Below are 21,068 nucleotides of genomic sequence, written 5' to 3' on the forward strand. Positions count from 1 at the left end.
TTGTATTGAGCTTGTTTCAGAATTTAAGTGCTTATAGAAGTTCGGACTTGTTTAACAACTTCTAATAAGTTGTTTAAATACTATTAAAGAAACTTAAACGAAGAAAGCTTGTTTTTCTTATAAGCTTGTTTAATGAATTTATAGAAGCTTTACAGATACATATTACCAAGTTTTGTATTCGATGTTTGGTTTTAATAATAATAAATAATCTAGCTCGGACGCTTTTTGGTTTTGACATTGAATAATTTAGCTCTGACATTTTTTTTTGGTATTTGAACTGATTAAGTTTTTGATTTCATTAATGAATATACTAGGATGGCCGAGTTGGTAGAAGCTGCGTTCCTTTGGAAATATTTATCTACTTTTTAGTACTTAAAGCTGCTTTGAACTACTTTTTCAGTATAGCAAAGTAGTTCAAAGTAGTTTTAAGTACTAAAAAGTAGATAAATATTTCCAAAGGAACGCAGCTAGAGTATTGGACTACCACCAAGCAGATACGAAGTTCGATTCCTGGGTGTGGTAAAAAAATTATATACTTTTAAAATTATTATTAATAGATATACTAAAAACTAATGGAATGTTATATATAGGCTGTGTTCCTTTGGGCTCAGCAAAGTACTTTTTAGTACTTCTGAATCCATTCAAAGTCAGCTATTACATGAAGCCTCAAGAGGCTTGACTCTTTTTTCGAATTTTCTTTTGATAATCATTCTGTGAGGCACGTACTATTACACGATGCCTCTTGAGTCAAAGACTCAAATTTGACATTTCTCTTTTGATTTAAGTATTGTTGTTGTTGTATTCTACAAGAAGCAAAAAGAAATGAAAGGGAATGTTGAAAAAAGAAAGAGTGGAAAAAGAAACGTCAAAAAAGAGGCTCAGAATTTTGGCCCACGACTCTCCGGTCGGATAATTTTTCGTTTTATCTTCTTTCTCTTTTGCACTCATTAGTTTTGAAAAGAGGCGCGCCTCTTGAGGCTTCATGTAATAGCTGACAAAGACATTTTTTCTATAGAAGAAATGGAGTTGAATACAACCAGAAGTACTTAGATAGATAGGCCAACGGAACACAGCTATAATAGGTGTGTTTTTTTGTTTATCTATATAGATTTTGTGCAAAAAAATGACATTGAGATTTTTGAAATCAAAACAATTTACGTGTTAAAAACAACAAAAACTTTATCTGTATAGATTTTTGAAAAATCCAGATAATTATCCAGATTTTACTTTCTCTCGATAAAAACAGTAGTGCCAAGGTAGTTTAATTATTGTGTTCATACAGAAATATCTGAAAATATTAACAAAAAAAAAGAGGAGAAAATGAGGTTTGTAAAAAGCTCTCATATAAAAAAAATAATCAAAAATTTGTTTTACATGGTTGCATTGAAATGTTAATATTTCGAGATATAAAGTCTTAAATGGATCCTGATAAGATTGTTGAACAAATATATACATAAAATTACAAAAGTTTTTTTCAAAAAATTAGAAATAAAAATAAAAAAGTTTCAACATTTGATTTTTAAAAAATCGAAAAAATATTCAATATGGCTACCTTCAAACGCTTATGACACAAGAACGACGCAACTAATTTTAATGGTTATGGTCTTAAAATGTAGCTAAGAATATACCAATGATTTTTGTTTTTTTGTGAAAAAAAATTTTGAATCCATGGCCATACAAATGGTTTTTGTTTTTTTTTGTGAAAAATTTGTTTTGCATCCAACATGGATGTAATGGCCTTCCCACTTCGAAGTTAAAAAAAACAAAAGCAACATTTTTGACAGACAGCTGCCAAAGTATATGTACAGTGGTGCCAAATGTTTGCATGGATTTCAAAAATCCCGATGTCGTTTTTTTGCACAAAATCTATATAGATAAACAAAAAAACACACCTTTTGTATGGAAATTTTCGTTTCACATCAGCAGGCTTTAAACAAGAAAGAAAATAGACAAAGAAAAATTCCTAAAAATTCCATGGCTACCAACCATGAAAATCAAAATGTATTATTGATTTCGATTTTCCACTAGAGCCCAATTAAGATAATTATGCAAATATCTCATTCCGAATGTCAAATTCTACAGAGAAAAAAAAATTGAATTTAAAATCTGCGAAATTATCTCATTTGGGCTCTAGTGCTTTGTATATAAAATCTATAGTACTATCATGAAAAAAAAACAGCACCACCAAAAAAGTAAGCTAGCGAACGAACTAAAAAATATGTCAAATTTCAAACAGAAATGTATATCTCATCTCCTTACTCCCATTATTAATTCGATCTAAGCGCCCTCGCGACCACTCAGGTAACGAACAAACTAAAAAATTGCACTCCATGATAGTACTATTGTGACTTGGGAAATTGCTTTCCACGCCATCTACCACTTGTAGCGACAACCCGAAAATGATATAGATTTTTTTTTCGATTTGCAGTTCAATGTAGTTTCCATAAGAAAAAAACAAAAAAGACCTCGAAAGACATTTATTTTACGAATTAATTTTATATGAACGAGTATCAATTTTATGATTGTAAAATGATAATAATAGGTGTGTTTTTTTGTTTATCTATATAGATTTTGTGCAAAAAAACGACATCGAGATTTTTGAAATCAAAAAAATTTACGTGTTAAAAACAACAAAAACTTTATCTGTATAGATTTTTGAAAAATCCAGATAATTATCCAGATTTTACTTTCTCTCGATAAAAAGAGTAGTGCCAAGGTACTTTATTTGTTGTGTTCATACAAAAATATCTGAAAATATTAAAAAAAAAAAAAGCGGAGAAAAAGAGGTTTGAAAAAAACTCTCATAGAAAAAAATAATTAAAAATTTGTTTGACATGGTTGCATTGAAATGTTAATATCTGGAGATATACGCAATGCACTTTTCAGATAAAAGTCTTAAATGGATCCTTATAAGATTGTTGAACAGATATGTATAAAAAATTACCAAAGTTTTTTCGAAAAGTTAGAAATAAAAATAAAAAAGTTTTCACATTTGATTTTTAAAAAATCGAAAAAAAATTCAATATGGCTACCTTCAAACGCTTATAACACAAGAACGACGCAACTAATGTTAATGGTCAGGGTCTTAAAATGTAGCTAAGAATATACAGATAATTTTTGGTTTTATGTGAAAAAAACAATTTTTTTGAATCCAACATGGATGCCATGGCCATATGAAAATTTTTGTTTGCATCCAACATGGATGTAATGGCCTTCCCACTTCGGAGTTAAAATAAAAAAAAAACAAAAGCAACATTTTTGACAGACAGCTGCCAAAGTATATGTACAGTGGTGCCAAATGTTTGCATGGATTTCAAAAATCCCGATGTCGTTTTTTTGCACAAAATCTATATAGATAAACAAAAAAACACACCTAATATGTGTTTATATCTAAATCAGGTTTAAAATATATCAAAAAGAATAATAATTCCTATTTAATTTGTCTCCAAAAAGAAAAGCAAATCGCAGGAAAACAACAACAAATACTACAAAAAATATAGAAACTATTTTGGTTTAATTTTCTTTCAAGATTGTTGAAAATAAAAAAAAATGCTTACCTACTATTATTTGTGAAAAAGTAAAACAAATAAAAGAATAATTTAATAATTTTTATATTTTTTATAGTATTTTTTGTTGTTTTCAGGCGATTCGCTTGCACTTTTTAAATACAAATTACACAGGTATTATTATACTTTTTGATATATTTTAAACCTGATTTAGATATAAACACATATTATTATCATTTTGCAATCATAAAATTGATACTCGTACATATAAAATTAATTCGTAAAATAAATGTTTTTCGAGGTCTTTTTTATTTTTTTCTTATGGAAATTACATTGAGCGGCAAATCCGAAAATAATCTATATAACTTTCGGGGTTCCGTCGCTATCCACTAGGTGCCGTGATGCCAAGTGTCAATAGATTTTATATACAAAGCTCTAATGAAAGCGAGCTATTAGAACAAGATAGCATCCAGCCGACGAAAAATATTTTTAAGCCCAAAAATAATATTACGTAAGTATAGAGTGTACATTCGGCATTAAACCGCAAATAATTTCAACTAGAAGTGTACTTTGACTTGCACATGTTGGTTCTGTCAAAAATTTGACATATTTTTTTTTAAGTTTGTGACATATTCAATTTTTGTGAATTTTCGCAAATATACTTTTCAATTTTTGCATTTCCCAAAATTCAAAGAGAAAACCTTTTAAATTGAAGAAAAATTAAAAAAAAAAAAAAAAAATGTGCTCCAACGCTTCACATGAACATGAACACCAAATAGATCTAGGCTTTGCCGAAGAATGTGAACCCAATTTACTTCGAAATGTATATTTTCCAAGTAAAATCGGTGGCAAACCAGCTTGGTTAGATCTGGAGAAAATTCCATCTACCGATGATTTGAAATGCAAAAAATGTGGTGCTCCACAATCATTTTTATGTCAGGTAAATAAAAGTAAACAACCCAAAGTATGTATATGTCATCAATTTAATATTCTAGATCTATGCACCAATTGAAGAAAAACCCGAATGCTTCCATCGAACGATTTATATTTTCATTTGCCGAGAACCAAGTTGTTCAGCTCCCAATTCAGCCGAGTAAATAAACACTCCCAAATAATCTTCACTTTCTATATGATCCATGATTTGTCTCTCTTTTTATAGAAACTTTTCAGCATTTCGATCTCAACTTCCACGCCAAAACCAATTCTATTCAGCAATTCCACCCAATGAAGATGAGGAATTGGTAAGAAGCTTTAGTACGGGAAAGTTAGATTTCATTATATGGGATCTGGGAAAAAATTCCAAAGTGTATTTTGACTTCAGGACTCGAAAGAGTATCAAGACTAGAGATTGCAATCCCGGGATTCGGGATCCCGGCCCATTTTTCGATCCCGAAAATCCCGGGATTATAGCTTTTCAGTCCCGGGATTTGCGGGGTTGGTGTCTAAACATCCGCATATAAAAAATGACACAACTCTGCAAAAATATGTAAAAATGGAATATGGGAAAGAACAGTCCTTATTACTTGATTGCAAAACAAGATGGAATAGCCTTCTTACGATGATTGAACGCTTTGAACAGAGCATTCAAAAATCACTTATCGATCTCAATCACCCTATAAGGTTTGATGAAACAGATTTTAATTTAATAAATAAGCCTGGCTCCAATTTAATTAACAGTTGAATCTCTTTGCCGTTCTGATTCAAACTTGTGTACAGCTGCAGCTTATGGTGCTCTTAAATTTCTTTTTTAGCAGTTAGAGTCGAAAACTTCAACAATAAGTAACAAATTGAAGACAGCTTTAATTATTCGCTTGAGTTATTTGGTGTTCTTGCTAACATACAGAAATCAAAAGTAATTCTCGAAAACTCAAGCCCAGAAGTAAGAAATTTATTTTCGAGTGCCAACAAAATAACATAAATGAAGCAAATTACATCAATTTTAAAACGTTTGGGTGCTACCAACGATGACTATATTCAGGAAACTGAACCTGTTGCTGTTCCAAGCTGCGAATAGCAACTTTCAGCCCTATTTATTCGATTCACGTGAATCGAACGATTTAATCCCTTCGTCACGGCTTGTGTTCATTTGTCTTACAGATTCTAAAGAAAAAAAAAATTATTTATTTTAATTTTAACCCCCATTTAAAGGCTTCTTATTTAAGACTTCCACGTGAATCGAATAGCAGAATAGGGCTGTTTTTTTTTTTAAGAAAAATTAGAAAATTAAATAAAAAATAGTCTCAAAAGCATAGAACCCCACCAAAATATAGAAGCGGCTAATAAAACGACATTAATTAAAGTTATCAAAAGAGAAATGCTGCTTTTTGAAGACGGGATAAGAGGAAAATACTTAGAGCAGGCACATAAATATTTAATGTCCATCCCTCTAACGAGTATTGAACCCGAGTGTGAATTTTCTGCTGCTGCAAGTTTTGGAACAAAATTTAGAAGCATGAATTGCAGATTTTATTATAAAAATAATTCTAAATGTTATTTATTAACACTAAATTGTTAATGTGTTATTCAATGTTAATCAAATATTTATTTATTTTTTTTAAATATTCCTCAACTAAACTTCATTCAGTTTGTATTGTAGACTGAATTAATAATGCATTGTTTAGAGTATTTATTCCATTAGGAATATTTTTTAGTTTTTGCTTAAAGCTATATTGTTTTTGTATTTACTTGTTTTGTTTGTTTTTATGAAGAATATTAGTTTTTATACTTTGTTCCTTCTTAATAACAAAACTTAATCCATAAAACTTGTTTTTTTTTTGGCTCCCAAGCTGAGTCTGAAAATATTTTTCAAATCCCGGGATTGCAATCTTTAATCAAGACACGAGTCTAAAACCACATTTTGCACAATGGTACCTAGTCATTTGGCCGCCATTTGGTTTTTTTTTACAAAAATTTTCCTAATCTATACAAATTTTACTTTTTCACATAACTCACGTTTTTTTGAATCTACAGAAAAAAAAAAAATGAATGGCAAACTTGGAGATAATTTAATTACCTACAATGGCTTTGTTCCTTTGGGCTCAGCAAAGTACTTTTTAGTACTTCTGAATCCATTCAAAGACATTTTTTCTATAGAAGAAATGGAGTTGAATACAACCAGAAGTACTTAGCAGTAGATACTTTAGTCCAAATGAACACAGCTAATATATGTTAAAAAACTTTTTTTAAATTATCCCTTCGGTTTAAGAGTTAGGGTTGTTTTTTTGAATCACGTCAAAGGGTGATTTTCTTATTTTTAACATATCTCTATTATTTGAGTTTTTTTTTGAAAATAAGTTCGTAGTAAAAGTTGTAGATGTTTTTTTTTTAACTTCATTTGTTACATGGACGGTTTTTCGATTTGACAGGCCGTTTCGATCTGTAGGCAAAAAACTTCAAAAAATTGGAATTTTGTATATAGAGACAAAGGTGCTAACACAGGGTAATTTACGTAAGGTGTAACAAAAACCAAGGGGATGTAGGTTGCACTCAGACAAGAAAAAAATCGCATGGGAGGAGGGGTCTATTTCCATCCAAATTTATTAAAAAATAACGGTTATAGCTATAGAGCTATGCTATACCATTTTTAAAAGCCAAAATCCAGAAATTTAATTAAAATTTTTAATAAGTTGTATTTATTTTCCTTATATTCAAGACTCTTATTAATTTGTGATCAATCAACAAAAAACCGGATCACAAAATGTTTTGTATTTATTTTTAATCAATTTTTTTCAGTTTTAAGTGTTTTTCTTTTAAAATTGAACCTCCTGCCTAAAGGGGAGGACATAAACCTCCCCTCCAATACGAATTTTTTCTTGTCTGAGTTCAACCTACACCCCCTTGGTTTTTTTTAACACCTTAATGGAAATTACCCTGTGTTAGTACCTTTGTCCCTATAAAAAAAATTCGCAATTTTTTTAAGTTTTTTGCCTACTCGTGTCTTGACACTCTTTCGAGTCCTAAAGTCAAAATACATTTTGGAATTTTTTCCCAGCTAAAGTCTAACTTTCCCATACTAATTGAATAAATCTCTTTTTAGCCTGCTGTTGAACCATCTTGCAGAATTTGTTCTGTTTGTGGTTGTCGTGGCAATTCGGTGTGTTCTCGATGCAAAGGCATAAACTATTGCTCCGCCAAACACCAGCGGGCTCATTGGCCCCAGCACAAAGTTCCTTGTCGATCTGGGGACACAATTCCCACTGAAAACATCAATATCCCGACTGTTTCCTTTCCCGAATTCGAAGTTGTCATTGAGGCTGACACGAGTATTGCCGACCAATGTGACCATTGCACTGACGACGAAGCCACTGAACAAAGTCGCTTAGATGAATTCCAAAAACTCGCAGACGAGGGTAAAACCGGAACTATGGATGAGATTCCCGAGTCGGAGCTTAGTAAATATGCAACGGAAGATGACGAAAACGCCGACATCTCATTCCGCCACTTTAAAGAGCAAGTAGCAAAGAATCCATCGCAAATATTGCGTTACGATATTGGTGGAGAGCCACTTTGGATTGCTGACACAGCGAAAACCATTGGCACAAATATTCAAATCCCTCCTTGTCCAAATTGCTCAGCTGCCCGTCACTTTGAGTTCCAAATTATGCCTCAGATGCTTAATTATTTAAAGGACGACGTGATTGATTGGGGTGTTCTGGCAGTGTACTCGTGCAAGAATAGTTGCCAGCCATCCACTGAATATGTTCGAGAGTTTATAATCAAACAGGATATCATTTCCGAGGAGAATAAGTAAATCAATTAAATGTTTTTTTTTGGTATCAATTTGTTCAGTTTATTGCTTAAAAAAGAAATAGAAAGATAAAACACTCACTGGGTCTTGAGTGACAGACAAGTCGAGAGAGGAAGTTGTTGCACAATTTTTGTTTTAGAAGAAGATGATGTAGGTAATAAATATTTTTTGTTTTTGCTAAGTTTATGTTCTTAGTTAAGTTTTATAATTGGAAAGTACCGATGTTTGCTAAAATCAAAGTCGGGCTGAGCTTTAGAATGCTTTTGATGACCCTTGGCAAGCACATTCATTACAACGAAGTTAACTTTGGCCACATGAATCATGTCAAGGATCTGTAGATGAGAAAACAAATAGTAAATAAATAAATAGAAAAAACAATAACAAAGAATATTAACTAATTAATAAAATAGTACAGTGGTTGTTACTAAAAAAATAAATTGGCTGATTTGATTTTTCTTTTCAGAGTTTTCAGGTTTCAATTCGAATCAGTAGTATTTGCCTACATTGAATTTAGCGAAGTCAAATACCTGAGATAAAGGATTGCACTCCATGGTGTTAGGCCTTGACTTGATGAAGAGAAAAACACTCACATCTGCTATGAAGCTTAGAGCTATTCGATGACGAAGCTTGTTTTCGCAGAATGGCCTCCTAAGGTCAATAGGTCCAAGTGAAGTAAGATGTTGCTACGAATATTGGGAAATCTGCTCCATCAAAAATGAAATTGTTGAATTGAATAGACCTTTACAAGAATTATGGGAGAAACCTCTGAGCGATTTCTTGACTACTCGGATTCGACATTAACGTCAATTCATGGAATTGAATTTTTTAAACTTGCTGGGAAAAACATTTAAGCTTAAAAAAACAAAATCATCATCTGTTATCAATCACGGCATCACACCTTACTTTCATGATAAATCCTTGAAGCGCTTAATAAAGTAGCATAAAAGTCATTGAACAAATAAAAACTAAGCGCTTAAGAATGTAGCTCAGTAGTCTTTAAACAAACAAAACTTCTTAAAGTGTCTATTATGGACTGGTCAAGTGTTAGTTGGTCATTTAAAAAAATAACTCAAGCAAAAGCGGAAAAAGACGAGTTCGTTTTCATTGAGTTCAAGCTTTCTTTATTTTCATTTTTTGACCAGGGAAAGAAAGCGAATTTTATTTTGAAAATTAGTGGGCACCATGCAAAAAGGCCTTGACCGTACACCAACCACAAAGATAAAATACATTAAAACTTGAACCAGAGGCAAAAATTGAAGATACCGCAATCTTTTTACAAAAAACCAATCCCTAACAGATGATCACAGACCTAAAGCCTTGATTAGTATCCCTTATTGTCTAAAGAAAATTCAAATTAAACTTCATTTCCAATTCAAACTTACTTCTTGCTCTGGATTCTGTATCGATTCTAATACATTGCGAGCCTGTTCAAAGTACCGGGCCGCACACATATAAATCTCCGACGATGGCATTTGCATAAGTTGTGCTCGTATTTTCTTAAACTCCTGATAAGTTACTTGCGGCGGACTAGTTAGTGCAGCAAAAGGAGCAAATCTTCGATTGAAACGTATCTCTTCATTGTCGAATTTTGGCATTGGTTGTCGAATGCGTTCGTCTTTTGTAAACGCTCCCATTGCCATATGAAAACCACCGCACATATTCAACATTGCATGATAATAGACAATCTCCTGACGATATGGTTTCAATTGTTTCTTCTTCTTGGGCTTCGGTTTGCGTTGTTTTGAATTCCCTGTCTTGTTCATTTGTTCCATGAGAGCTTCTTGATCCAACAAAGCTGACTCGGCTCGTGTAAGTGCCGATACAATAAATCCAATCAACAGTTCATAGGGATACCAATAGATGTACAGAAATTCATGCACACTGTACAATTCCAATTCGAAACCGGACATTAAGAAGAGCATCATTGCTCGGAAGCAATTGTAAAGTACCCATGTAGCAAAGTGCGACGAGTGCTTGCCCACATTGTCAGTCTGTTCGGCTACCATATTCAAATGGGAGTCAATTCGGGCGGCTTCGACTTGGATATTAGCAAATCCCTCAATCAAACGAGCCAATTTATCCCTTTGACGTGCTCGATTATAACCACAAATTTCTATAAAGTGTGTAAAGGTGGTCATGTTGATGCAATAAGTAAGGAAACACTCAACGTAAAGTTGGATTTTCCGATCGTTGGCCAAAGGACAACGAGGATTCAGAACTGGAGGAGCATTAAAGGCTCGAATTGAGTCACGAAGGAACTCTTTTATTGGGATCACACCAAAAACCAGATGACGATTGTAGATGAAGAGAACTTGAAGAACGCTTCGGGAGAGTATACACTGGCCGGATTTTCGACTGAATTCGATAAAGAAATTCTGAAAGCGGAAGAAAAATTCGTTAAATTTATTTAAGTTGGATAATTCCAAACTCACCAAGGCTGAATAGTAATCCCGTTGTCTTATAATTTTGCATGCAAACTTCAGTCTTTGGACTAATTCTTCGAGAAATTGCAAACTTGACGAACGATCTCGTATTTTCGCACTGCGTGGAAATGTGGGCGGTTGATTGCGAACATGCACTCGAGGAGAGAATCCCATTGGATTGGGTGCTTCAGCTATAAGGTAAAAAGTTTATTGAATTTTTGTTTATTTCTAGCAAATCAAACTTACAGTCCTGCTCTGGTTGAGTACCTTTCTCAATGGTCCTCTTGATCAATGGAACCAGCTCTAAAGCGGCATTTAGATTCTTATGAATCTCAGCTAGTTCTGCTTCGCCAGCTGATGGACGTCCCATATCCGGTTGCAATTGGAGAATCGATTGAAACAGGAAACGCATAAAGCGTAGACGATGAACTACAGCTAGGGTATCCTAAAAGTATTCCGATATGGTGAAGAACAAACAAAAATGGCTCCGCGAAATTAGGCCCCAAAAGAAAAGATTAAATAAGGCCCCAACTTGTTTTGAACATTTTTGGAAAAATTAAATTTAACCCCAATTTCTTTCATAAAAAGCCCTATTTTAGATAATGAAATATCATTCCCAAAGCAACAGAATCATCTTTGTGGACGGAACTTTTAAAATTGTTCCTCAAGGATGTTTCAAACAGTTGCAATGTTTTCAACTATCCTTACTTATGTCGAATTCCTTTCAAAAAAAGAATCGGTTTAAAATCGATTTTTTGTTCAGTAAACATGCTCGGCCACATTGTTTATCGATTTTGAAAGGAATTCGACATTACTAATGATATTTTTTTTTTAAATGTAAAGATCGTGCTTTAAAACACCAGGAAGTAGCAGAATAGCTACAAGAACTCGCCCTAATTTTTGCTGCTATTCTGTTACTATCTGATGGTTTGTAGCAAGATCTTTGCATTGAAAAGCATTAGTAACAGAATAGCGATTTCTTGCAGATCGATTTTTTTCAGCTATTCTGTTACTTACTAATGCTTTTCAATGCAAAGGTCTTTCTACTAACTATCAGGAAGTCCACAATAAGCGGTTATTTGAAAATCCAAAAAAGTTTTTTTTGAAAGACAATTTAGTTTAGCATATTTATGTAAGTTATAAAATTTAAATAAGACCCTAAATTGTTTTTTTACAACTTTACTGCCCCTATACAAACTGATTAAAAAATGTCGCTACGTTCATAATTTTAATTGAAAAGAAAAGACACTACCCTTACGTCCCATGAATAACATTTGATACATAGAACTTTTCTTGTACCGTGTTATCAGCGTCCATGAATCTTATTTCATTCAAATTCAAAAAATGTTTTACGTCCCTATACAAATTGATTCAAAATCGTTTTTACGTTCTGTTTTTTTTTAGATTGACTCAGATTTAAAGTAAAATCGTTAAAAGAATTTCAATTTGTGTTGTATAATGTATAATTTAGTACCTATGCCAACATGATTACAGAAAAGTGCAACGTTTTTTGGATAAAAATACTTTCGATACTGAAAAAGTTACAGAGCCTTCAACTGCTTTATTTTGTGCTTCATATCGATGATAGCATATACATATGTCAACTTAGGCGGTCGAATGTCATGTTGCCCACCGAGGTTGAAAACGGTTTTCATGGTTCTGATGTAAATTCTTAACTAGCTCGAATTTGTATACACACATGGCTGCATTAATATAGCTCTCCATACAGAACATAAAGCTATTATTACAAAACAAATTTTGCATTTATATCTTTGACAAGGAATTTTTTTAAGGTAATTTTTTTCTTCCTGTTGCTGAAAAAAGACTATTGTTAAAATACTTGATATTTACTATTTATTGCACATTTGCTCATTTTCAGAAACCTGTGGCTAAAATTAAACCAAACACTGTTATAGATTATTATAGGCACTAGTCAAAGAAGCATAGATATTCGTTTAGAGACACAACAAAATATTTTGTAGGAACCTGCACCTCCCGGTTGTACGCTACTCTCGGAAAATATATTGTTCTAGACTTTTAGAGTAGGTCAAAAGTGTAAAAAAAAAAAAGATATTAACAAAACTTTTAGTCTAAGCAATCAATTCGAAGTTGAATTTCTATTTGATTGAACTATTTAGGAATATTCTGAACGAAAATTCCAAGGAAAATGGTTTCGGGAGAAGGGTTCAGATTGCCAAAAAGCGGAAAATTGCGTTTTTTTTTGTCTTGGTCCGTTTCAGCTGTGAAACTTCCATATTAGCCTACACATTTTTATTAAAATTATGACTCTGACCCAATTTTGCATATAATAAACATGTTTTTTGGAACTTAAATTTATGAACCAAAGATTTACTGTACAATAAAATATATGTGTTCAAATGTGACTGACGTGATATTGATCTTTTCTTTTTATATCAAATTATTTGGACGTAGAGAAAGTTTTCTACGATTATTCTACGGGACGTAGAATAATTTTCTTTTATTAATTATTTTGAATCACATGCGAATCATGAATGCTGATGCTGATTCACAGCACAAAATAGATTTCATGAATCAAAAATGATTTTTTGGAAAGTGAAGTTGTTAAAATTAAAGTAAGCCCCAAAATTAGCGTTGGGGCCTTATTTCATAATGAAATTGTGCCCCAAAAACAAAATGAAATAAGGCCGCAAAAAATGAAAAAACACCCCAAAATTTGAGAAATTTCGTGTTGTTTCGTTCGTATTTTTTTGGGGCCTTATTTCGGTTTTTTTTATTGGTCCCTTATTTCTTGGTTCCTAAATTCGCGAAGCCACAAAAATCAAATAAATAAAGTTTACCTCCGGATAAATCTCTGATTTACTTCGACGAATCATTTCATCTTCGGCTTCTTTTAAAGCCGGTGCAACATTTGCATCTGGAATTTCTTCAATAAAAATAAAGCTAGAATTCCCATAGAGTTGGAAGTCTTCCTCTTCATTGCCACTGCTTGTTATAATAATTTTCTTTACAATTGCAATTAAATTGTGAATGGCATAGCAAAAAGAACGAAGGGATTTGTCTTTTATGCTATGAGGCGAATGCAAATACAAACAAGTAAATAATACTTGATCCATTGAATTGCCTTCTAACCAAGAGACAATGCAAGAGAAGAGTGCATCGAAAATGCCAATCAATTCGGCATTTTCAAGATCTTCTAGTTTTAGAATTCCAGCCTATGAAAGAAGAAATTAGTTTTAAAATCAAATTAATCGAAATTTTGGGAATAAATTACTGCAACAGCCGTTTCAAATGTATGCGGAGGAGCATCATTCTTATTATAACCCATGCCAACGTCCATTTTTGGATCCATCATTTCGATAGCGGACATTGCTTCGAATAAGCCAAAGACATCATCTTGGGCCAATTCACCAAGTGCCAATTCTATTTCAAATTGATGCAAAACTTAAATAAATTATATATATTTGGAGGGAGAAAACTTACCCGAACATGCATCGAAAAAATCCTTGGTAATATCAGTCCATTCGTATTGCGGGTAAATGGATCCACTTTCCATGGCCATGTTGGACATTTGCAGATCACCATTTAGTAGATCCTGTTTGTATCTGTAATCTCCGGATGCTGACCATTGAGATAGATTTTCTCCTTCAGGGACAACACCATTGCCGCTGTTACTATTGCCACCAGCACCCCCACAAGCAGCTATAGCAGCAGAGGTTGCTGCGGCCGCAGCAGCTGCAGCTGTAGCAGTTGCCGCTATCATTCGAGGGTCACACGGACTTTAATTGAAAGATTTTTAGTTTTATTTGGATTTTAAAAGAAATATTTAATAACTTACTCAAGAGGTTTCATTAAATTTAATTAATTTATTAAAGTTTTTTTTCAAGCGAAAGGTATCAAGTATACAAGAATTTTTTCTGATTTGATTTTTTTTTCCTCCTGTCAAAAACTGAAATGTCAAGCCAAATGTCTACGTTCAGGTGAAAAAGATTTAAGCTGTCAAATGTAATGAACGCATTCAGCATACAATGATAATTTTCCGTACAAAATATCGTCGCCGTAAAGCAAAATTGTTCTAAAGTCTTAACTACATACACCACTTTTTGAAAAAGTACAAAAGTGAAAATATTTTTTTTCTAGCTAGCGCAATTGTTTTGTGAAAAAGAGTATACAAATTGTTTTTTAGACCAAAAAATAAGCTTTCTGCATCATTAGTTTTAATTTTCCAGCCCGAAAAACTACACAAAAATGCATTTGAAAATTTTCACTTTTGTACTTTTTCACTTTTTGAGCCAATGTAGTTATACCTTAAGTCACAAAAAGCAAATTTTACAGGGGACGATTTTTAAGTTTCAAATTGGTTTAAAGCGACAATTTTCTACTCCTTTGCCATTCAAGTTATGTTTTTTATAAAGTTTGTTCTTTTCTGTTGAATTAAATATACAAGTTTTAAGTTTACCTCATTAGGTAATAGGTGTATACTATTTTTAAATATTTTTTAAAACTAAAAATCCAAAATTGGACATAGAACAATTCCTATACAAGTACGTTTTTTCCTTAAATAAAATGTGGACTTAGAACAAAATATGATGGGACTTAGAACAATCAAGAATACTCCCCGACAAACAATTTTGGTTCTATAAAGCTTTACAGACGCAATTGTTGCTTCTGTAAAGCATTATAGAAGCGAAATTGTTAGTAGGGTCATGCACATTTTCAAAAGCCTACTTAAATGTTTTTATTGTTTATTATTATTTATTGTATATTATCTGCGGAATGAAATTTTTTTGACAAAAACGGTTTTCAAATTCGGAAAGAGCACCCTCAAATTAGTAAAACTGCATCATTAACTCATTTTCGTTAAAAAGTAAATTTAAAACAATTTTGCTTTACGCCGACGATATGTAGGTACGTTTACATATGAATCAATTTTCTAGCACTTCAAGGTTTGAGGGAATTTGAAAAAAATCTTATGTTTTCTATTTGTATGTAAAAATCTAAGGTTTTTCCTGGCAGGCAAATGAAGATGAAATAAATTTTTCAATTGTGTACGAAATCTGTTCATATAAGAAACTTTGTCAAATTAAAACAACAACTAAATGTTCAGAAAAATGTCAAACAAAGGAGTGAGTGTGAAAATGCGTGTGCTTGTATGTGTGAATCTTAATAAAAATCCAGATTCAAATTTTTGAACCTCGATTCCATTTTTTTGAATCATGAGGGTAGGAAGTAGATCATGAAATCAGAGATTTTTCCACTTTGCCCCACTTCAATCTTCAACCCCTTTTTTAGCTATCGGATTAGTAAAAATATGACTCTTAATCTGGCAAATAGAAAACGACATTAGAAAATATAATAAAATGGAGAGGTTTTGTGCAGTTCCAAACGTAAAGCTTTTATGGGGGCGCTACTTTTCTCTAGTTTAGCTAATGTCGATGAGCTTTTGGTCCATTGCATTGTCAATTGATGGCTGCAACAAAAGAAAACGCACGTGCTTGTTTGTAGCTCACTCATAGCTCACTCATTAGGGGTATTCACAACGGTTATTAGGGGTATTCTTGGTAAACCATGGTAAAACGATAAAAGTGGAAAACGAGCTTTCAAATCCGTAAAAAATTTTGACTCATTTACCACTTTCCCACGTTTACCAGTTTTACTCAAAGTTTATACCGTTTCATGATACCCCTATTGTAAGTGAATAAACGTTGCGAGCGCCCTTTATCAATGCATATTGCATAATGCATACCCCAACTAACAATTTCGCTTCTTTAAAGCTTTACAGAAGCAACAAAAGGATTTTTAATGCATTCATTGCAAATTAGTTCAAAATTCAACTGAACATTTTTGAAAAAGTGCATTTGTAGATTGAGAAAATGTTCTTTTTTTGCATTATAAAAGTAAAAATTAATTCAAATTGTGCATTGATATGTCATGGCGGAATTTTTTTTATATAAAAAAAGCATTAAAAATGAAACAATAGATATTAAATATTTTTTTTTTTTAATTTAGAATCGTTTTTTATACAAAATTAATGGTTCGAACGAAATATGCTGATAGGCCAAAGAAGAGCTCGCGGAATTTGGCAGCTTGGATGCACTCCCTGTACACATATTTAATTTTTGTTTCGAAAATCCCGAAAAAAAAGTTTCAAAATCCCGTTTACTAAAATACCGCTTTCTAAAATCCCGAATTTTAAAATCCCGTCAAATCCCGAAAATCCCGATTTTTTTTTTACAAAATACATGCTTAATTGACAATTAAGAAAATCATGAGAAATAGACAAAAAATTAGTAAAACTGATTTTTTGAGTTGTAAATATCACACAATATGTACCTTCAATACATTCTGAAAACGGTATTTCTTTTATAAGAAATTTCATTTATTTAAATATCAAAATTGTTGAAATGCATCCAAATATAAGTTGAAATATATTTAAATGAAATTTCTTTTGATTATGTAGTGTGTACTTAATTTAAGGTGTTGTGATCATTTTAAGTTATTATTAATCTATGGGATTATCACGATTTCATTGTTCCTTTAAAAGTTTAAAGTAAATATTAGTTTGTTAATTAAACATTCCTTACTTTTTCTTACTTTTTGTATATATTATATTTTTTGTTAAGGTTTTAATTAAATGCGTTTAGAAAAATCTCTCATTGTTTTAGTTGTTTTATTTAAAAAAATCGCGCGATTTTTTAAAATAAAACAACTAGTTTTGCTTGCAAAATCGGAATAATAAAAAACGGGATTATAAAAATCGGGATTTTAAAAAGCGGGATTATAAAAAGCGGGATAATGAAAAACGGGATTTTAAAAGCGGGATTTTAAATTTTTTGTTAAGGTTTTAATTAAATGCGTTTAGAAAAATCTCTCATTGTTTTAGTTGTTTTATTTAAAAAAATCGCGCGATTTTTTAAAATAAAACAACTAGTTTTGCTTGCAAAATCGGGATAATAAAAAACGGGATTATAAAAATCGGGATTTTAAAAAGCGGGATTATAAAAAGCGGGATAATGAAAAACGGGATTTTAAAAGCGGGATTTTAAAAAACGGGAATATAAAAAGCGGGATATCGAACCCAACCCAAATGGGACCACACCATACGGCATCTTGTTTTCGGTAACTATACAAAATAATTATACATACTTTTAACTATTTTTGCTTTGGCATGTGACTATTATAATAGTTATTTCTAACTATAAACATAATAGTTAAAAATGACTATTTTAATAGTTACGTCAATATGACGGTATAGTCAATTTTAACTATGTTAATAGTTATTTTTAACTATTTTGTTTTTGCATGTTACTATTATAATAGTCATTTTTAACAATTTTTAACTATTTTCTTTCAAAAAACAGTTGTTCGCCAAATTTGATTGAATTCTATAAAGTGACTATGCAAATAATAGTTACAAAATAATTATTTTTTTCCCTGAGTGTAATTAGTTTAAAATAACATTAAAATCAATTATTCTTTTTAGCAGTAGCCAAAAAAATATTTTATAGAAAACACTATCAAAACTAAAATACTTTTTCTAAATTTGCTCTAAGGTACATTATTTATTAATGAAATTTCCAAAACTATAAAAAGCTTTGCTATAGTTAACAAACCAAACCACTGTATTCTGTAGTTCGAGTTTTGGTGGAAGTTTTATCCTTTTTTTATTACTCGTATATATATTTGTATACAAACTTTTTAATAATCAAAATATTATAACCAGTCTTGGGGTGTATGCAACTTCCTTTCAATTTATATCGGGTTAAAAGTTTATTGTTTTTTAACGAGCTGTTGGTCGATTTTAACGACATAAGGGCTTTACGATTCTTTCGTGCTCACAATTTCGTTGTACTTACTTTATTTTGAATTGCAATTTAATGTGTACACGAAAACAGGTGCTCTCATTTAAATAAAGACGTTAATAAATTGAATACTTTGTTGAAAAGTTGGAGTAATCATTAATACAGTGTTGAATAGAAGATGTTGAAATAAAAAAAAATCTAGACATCAGCTTGAAGAATAATTTTCCAAACTATCAACAGCACTGAAATAATTATAGCTTCTTTTCAAGTAGGTATAAAACAAACCCTATATAGCTCAACTTATTAGTTTTAAAAAGTCGCATGAATAAGTCACGAAATCGCTAATCAACCATCAGCTCAATGAAAACAATGGAAAAATGTAAAACATGTTACAAATTTCTTTTCTCAAAATTTAATTTGACAAGATTCTTTTTTTAATTTCTTATTTAAGGTCAAAAATTTTAATACATTTTTAAGAAGTGCGAATCAAGAGAATAATCTGTTTATGGCAATTTGTCAGAATTTGTCAAATCAAATTAATTTAAGATAAGAAATCCTGAATTCTTTTGGGTGCTCTGCGCTTCCTGGTACTTTTATAATACTGTCTTGGGGCAATCACCTCACCGCCTAATAAAACCCAGGTAGATTTAAAAAAAATTGCATTAACTTTTCTGGTAAAATTTTATCTTTGAAACCCAAAATTTATATGACTGCAGCTCAGATTACTATCATACAACTATAAATACGGTGTTAATTAATATAAGCGACGACGTCGCCATATGCGTCGTTCGTCGTGATTATCTTATAAAAATTTCTGAACCAGAACTTTGGTTAAATTTAAATTGCTTTAATATATTTGATTATACTCTCTTTTGACCATGGTAAAATTCTTCTTAAAATACTGTTTTTTTATGTAACTAACACTGTCCCAGGATAAAAGACAATCCCTATATCTATAGTGGATTCAGCAACAAATGATAATGAATGTGGCCTATTTGAAAACTGAATACATAATGGAACCAATATCAAAACGATTTATTCACTTTAACTATGATGGGTTTTTCGTTAAGGGATGGTAGAGAGGAACGGGGGAAGGAATTGGATACAGAATGTAATGCGCATGTTAGAAAATATATTAAGGGTGGGGGAAAATAAGCTCATTCAATGAAGGCAACAGACTGTGTGTTATCAAATCCTGAAACATGCAGAAGAGGCAAATGTATTTGTTGTTATTGATGCTGCTCAATGGGATTGGAATGATTGAATGGAAGTGGGTGGGTTACATATCGCAGGTATTGCTAGAGATGGATACATTTATGTTACATATTAGAAATACAGTAAGGCCTTTATTTTATGAAACAATTGGTTCATATTTTGTTTGATTCTATCTATTGGGTGTTTACTTCACAAAATAATTTTTGTTTAAAAAAAAGTTTCACATACGCCCCAGTGACCGTTTTTAGTTTTAACTTTAAAAATTGATACAAACATTGATATCGCCAGCTGTGACAAAAAATGGCATGGCAAAACGTCAATCCAAAAAATCTAAAATTTCAATTTTATATTTTGTTAAAAAAGGGAGAGTACAGAATTGATTGAAAGGACGTTATTTTACTGTTTGTTGGGGACAGATCAAAATTAAACAAATATTAAACCAGCATTTTCTTACATTTGTTTTGCTCTAAACTTAGACTTCTTTTACCTTACTATCACATAATAAAAATAGACGAAAAATTGCCAAGGAAAGGAAAAAATTTATAACAGGCTGATTTTTGGTAGGTATACCTACATGTTTGTATTACTAAGACTTTCAATATGTAAAAGGTGTAAAATAATCCCCGCCAATTGAGTACCTCTCCGTACACACACCAACTGAAATGAGTGAACAGGCGATCAGCTGGTGTGTGTGTTTCCTCCTTCCTCAACCCACACCCGAATAGAGTCAGTCAGATAAAAACCTCGCAATAAACAGGACGTCCAGTCCTACTCAAAGTATTCAGTTGTGTTTTATTTATAAATTAATTGAGAATTCGTTATACAGTCCACTAAATTTAATAAGGTTATTGATCAAGGTCCTTCGACGCCGAAATCGACACCAAGTGACCTACCTTAAATTATTTGCATAAATACATAAACGTAAAAAAACTTTATTAAAAAAGACCTTAGAATATCGGTACATGGTGTTTGTGTTGTGAGTTTATTTTTGTTTAAAGTCAAATCAATCAGCAGAAAATACATAAAGCTAGTAAGTGATATTCAAATCAAATAAATATCAGCTACAATTTACAATTTATAAATCGAAATACGGCAATAATCTCGCCTTTTTCCCTTACAAAAAATACTTACATATAAATGGTCAGGGATCTATCTTGAGATACTCTCCTGTATATACCTACAAAGATCTTGAAAACTTTAACATTTCACATATAATACTTCAATAGAATAGAAACAAGTGTGTGTGCTCTATTTACTATTCTACAAAGTCACCACAGCTATTGCAGGTCATAAATCATTTCTATTGCACATACATATGTAATAGTAGTAGGTATCTAACCCTTTCAGATCGCCTACGTGACTGATATTGTATTCATCTCATCTTCGTCTCGTTTAT

The 21,068-nt window shown here is 31.7% G+C and overlaps 2 protein-coding genes across 2 annotated transcripts; one reads left to right on the forward strand and one right to left on the reverse strand.

The window, feature by feature from the left end:
- Window positions 1-4,124: 4,124 nt before the first annotated feature.
- LOC129906341 (programmed cell death protein 2) lies at window positions 4,125-8,690 on the forward strand. Its single transcript, XM_055982072.1, has 4 exons — window positions 4,125-4,446; window positions 4,502-4,599; window positions 4,666-4,747; window positions 7,543-8,690. Exons 1-4 carry the CDS (start codon window positions 4,246-4,248, stop codon window positions 8,254-8,256), a joined length of 1,095 nt encoding a protein of 364 aa, XP_055838047.1. The 5' UTR covers window positions 4,125-4,245; the 3' UTR covers window positions 8,257-8,690.
- Window positions 8,394-14,609, reverse strand: LOC129906337 (N-alpha-acetyltransferase 35, NatC auxiliary subunit homolog). The gene is made up of 8 exons (XM_055982062.1): window positions 14,494-14,609; window positions 14,139-14,434; window positions 13,930-14,078; window positions 13,496-13,870; window positions 10,923-11,121; window positions 10,686-10,867; window positions 9,636-10,628; window positions 8,394-8,585 (listed from the first exon to the last, which is right to left on the reverse strand). Exons 1-8 carry the CDS (start codon window positions 14,505-14,507, stop codon window positions 8,445-8,447), a joined length of 2,349 nt encoding a protein of 782 aa, XP_055838037.1. The 5' UTR covers window positions 14,508-14,609; the 3' UTR covers window positions 8,394-8,444.
- Between the last annotated feature and the right edge of the window lie 6,459 nt (window positions 14,610-21,068).

This window comes from Episyrphus balteatus, chromosome 1, assembly GCF_945859705.1.
Source record: "Episyrphus balteatus chromosome 1, idEpiBalt1.1, whole genome shotgun sequence".
Taxonomy (NCBI): Eukaryota; Metazoa; Arthropoda; class Insecta; order Diptera; family Syrphidae; genus Episyrphus; species Episyrphus balteatus.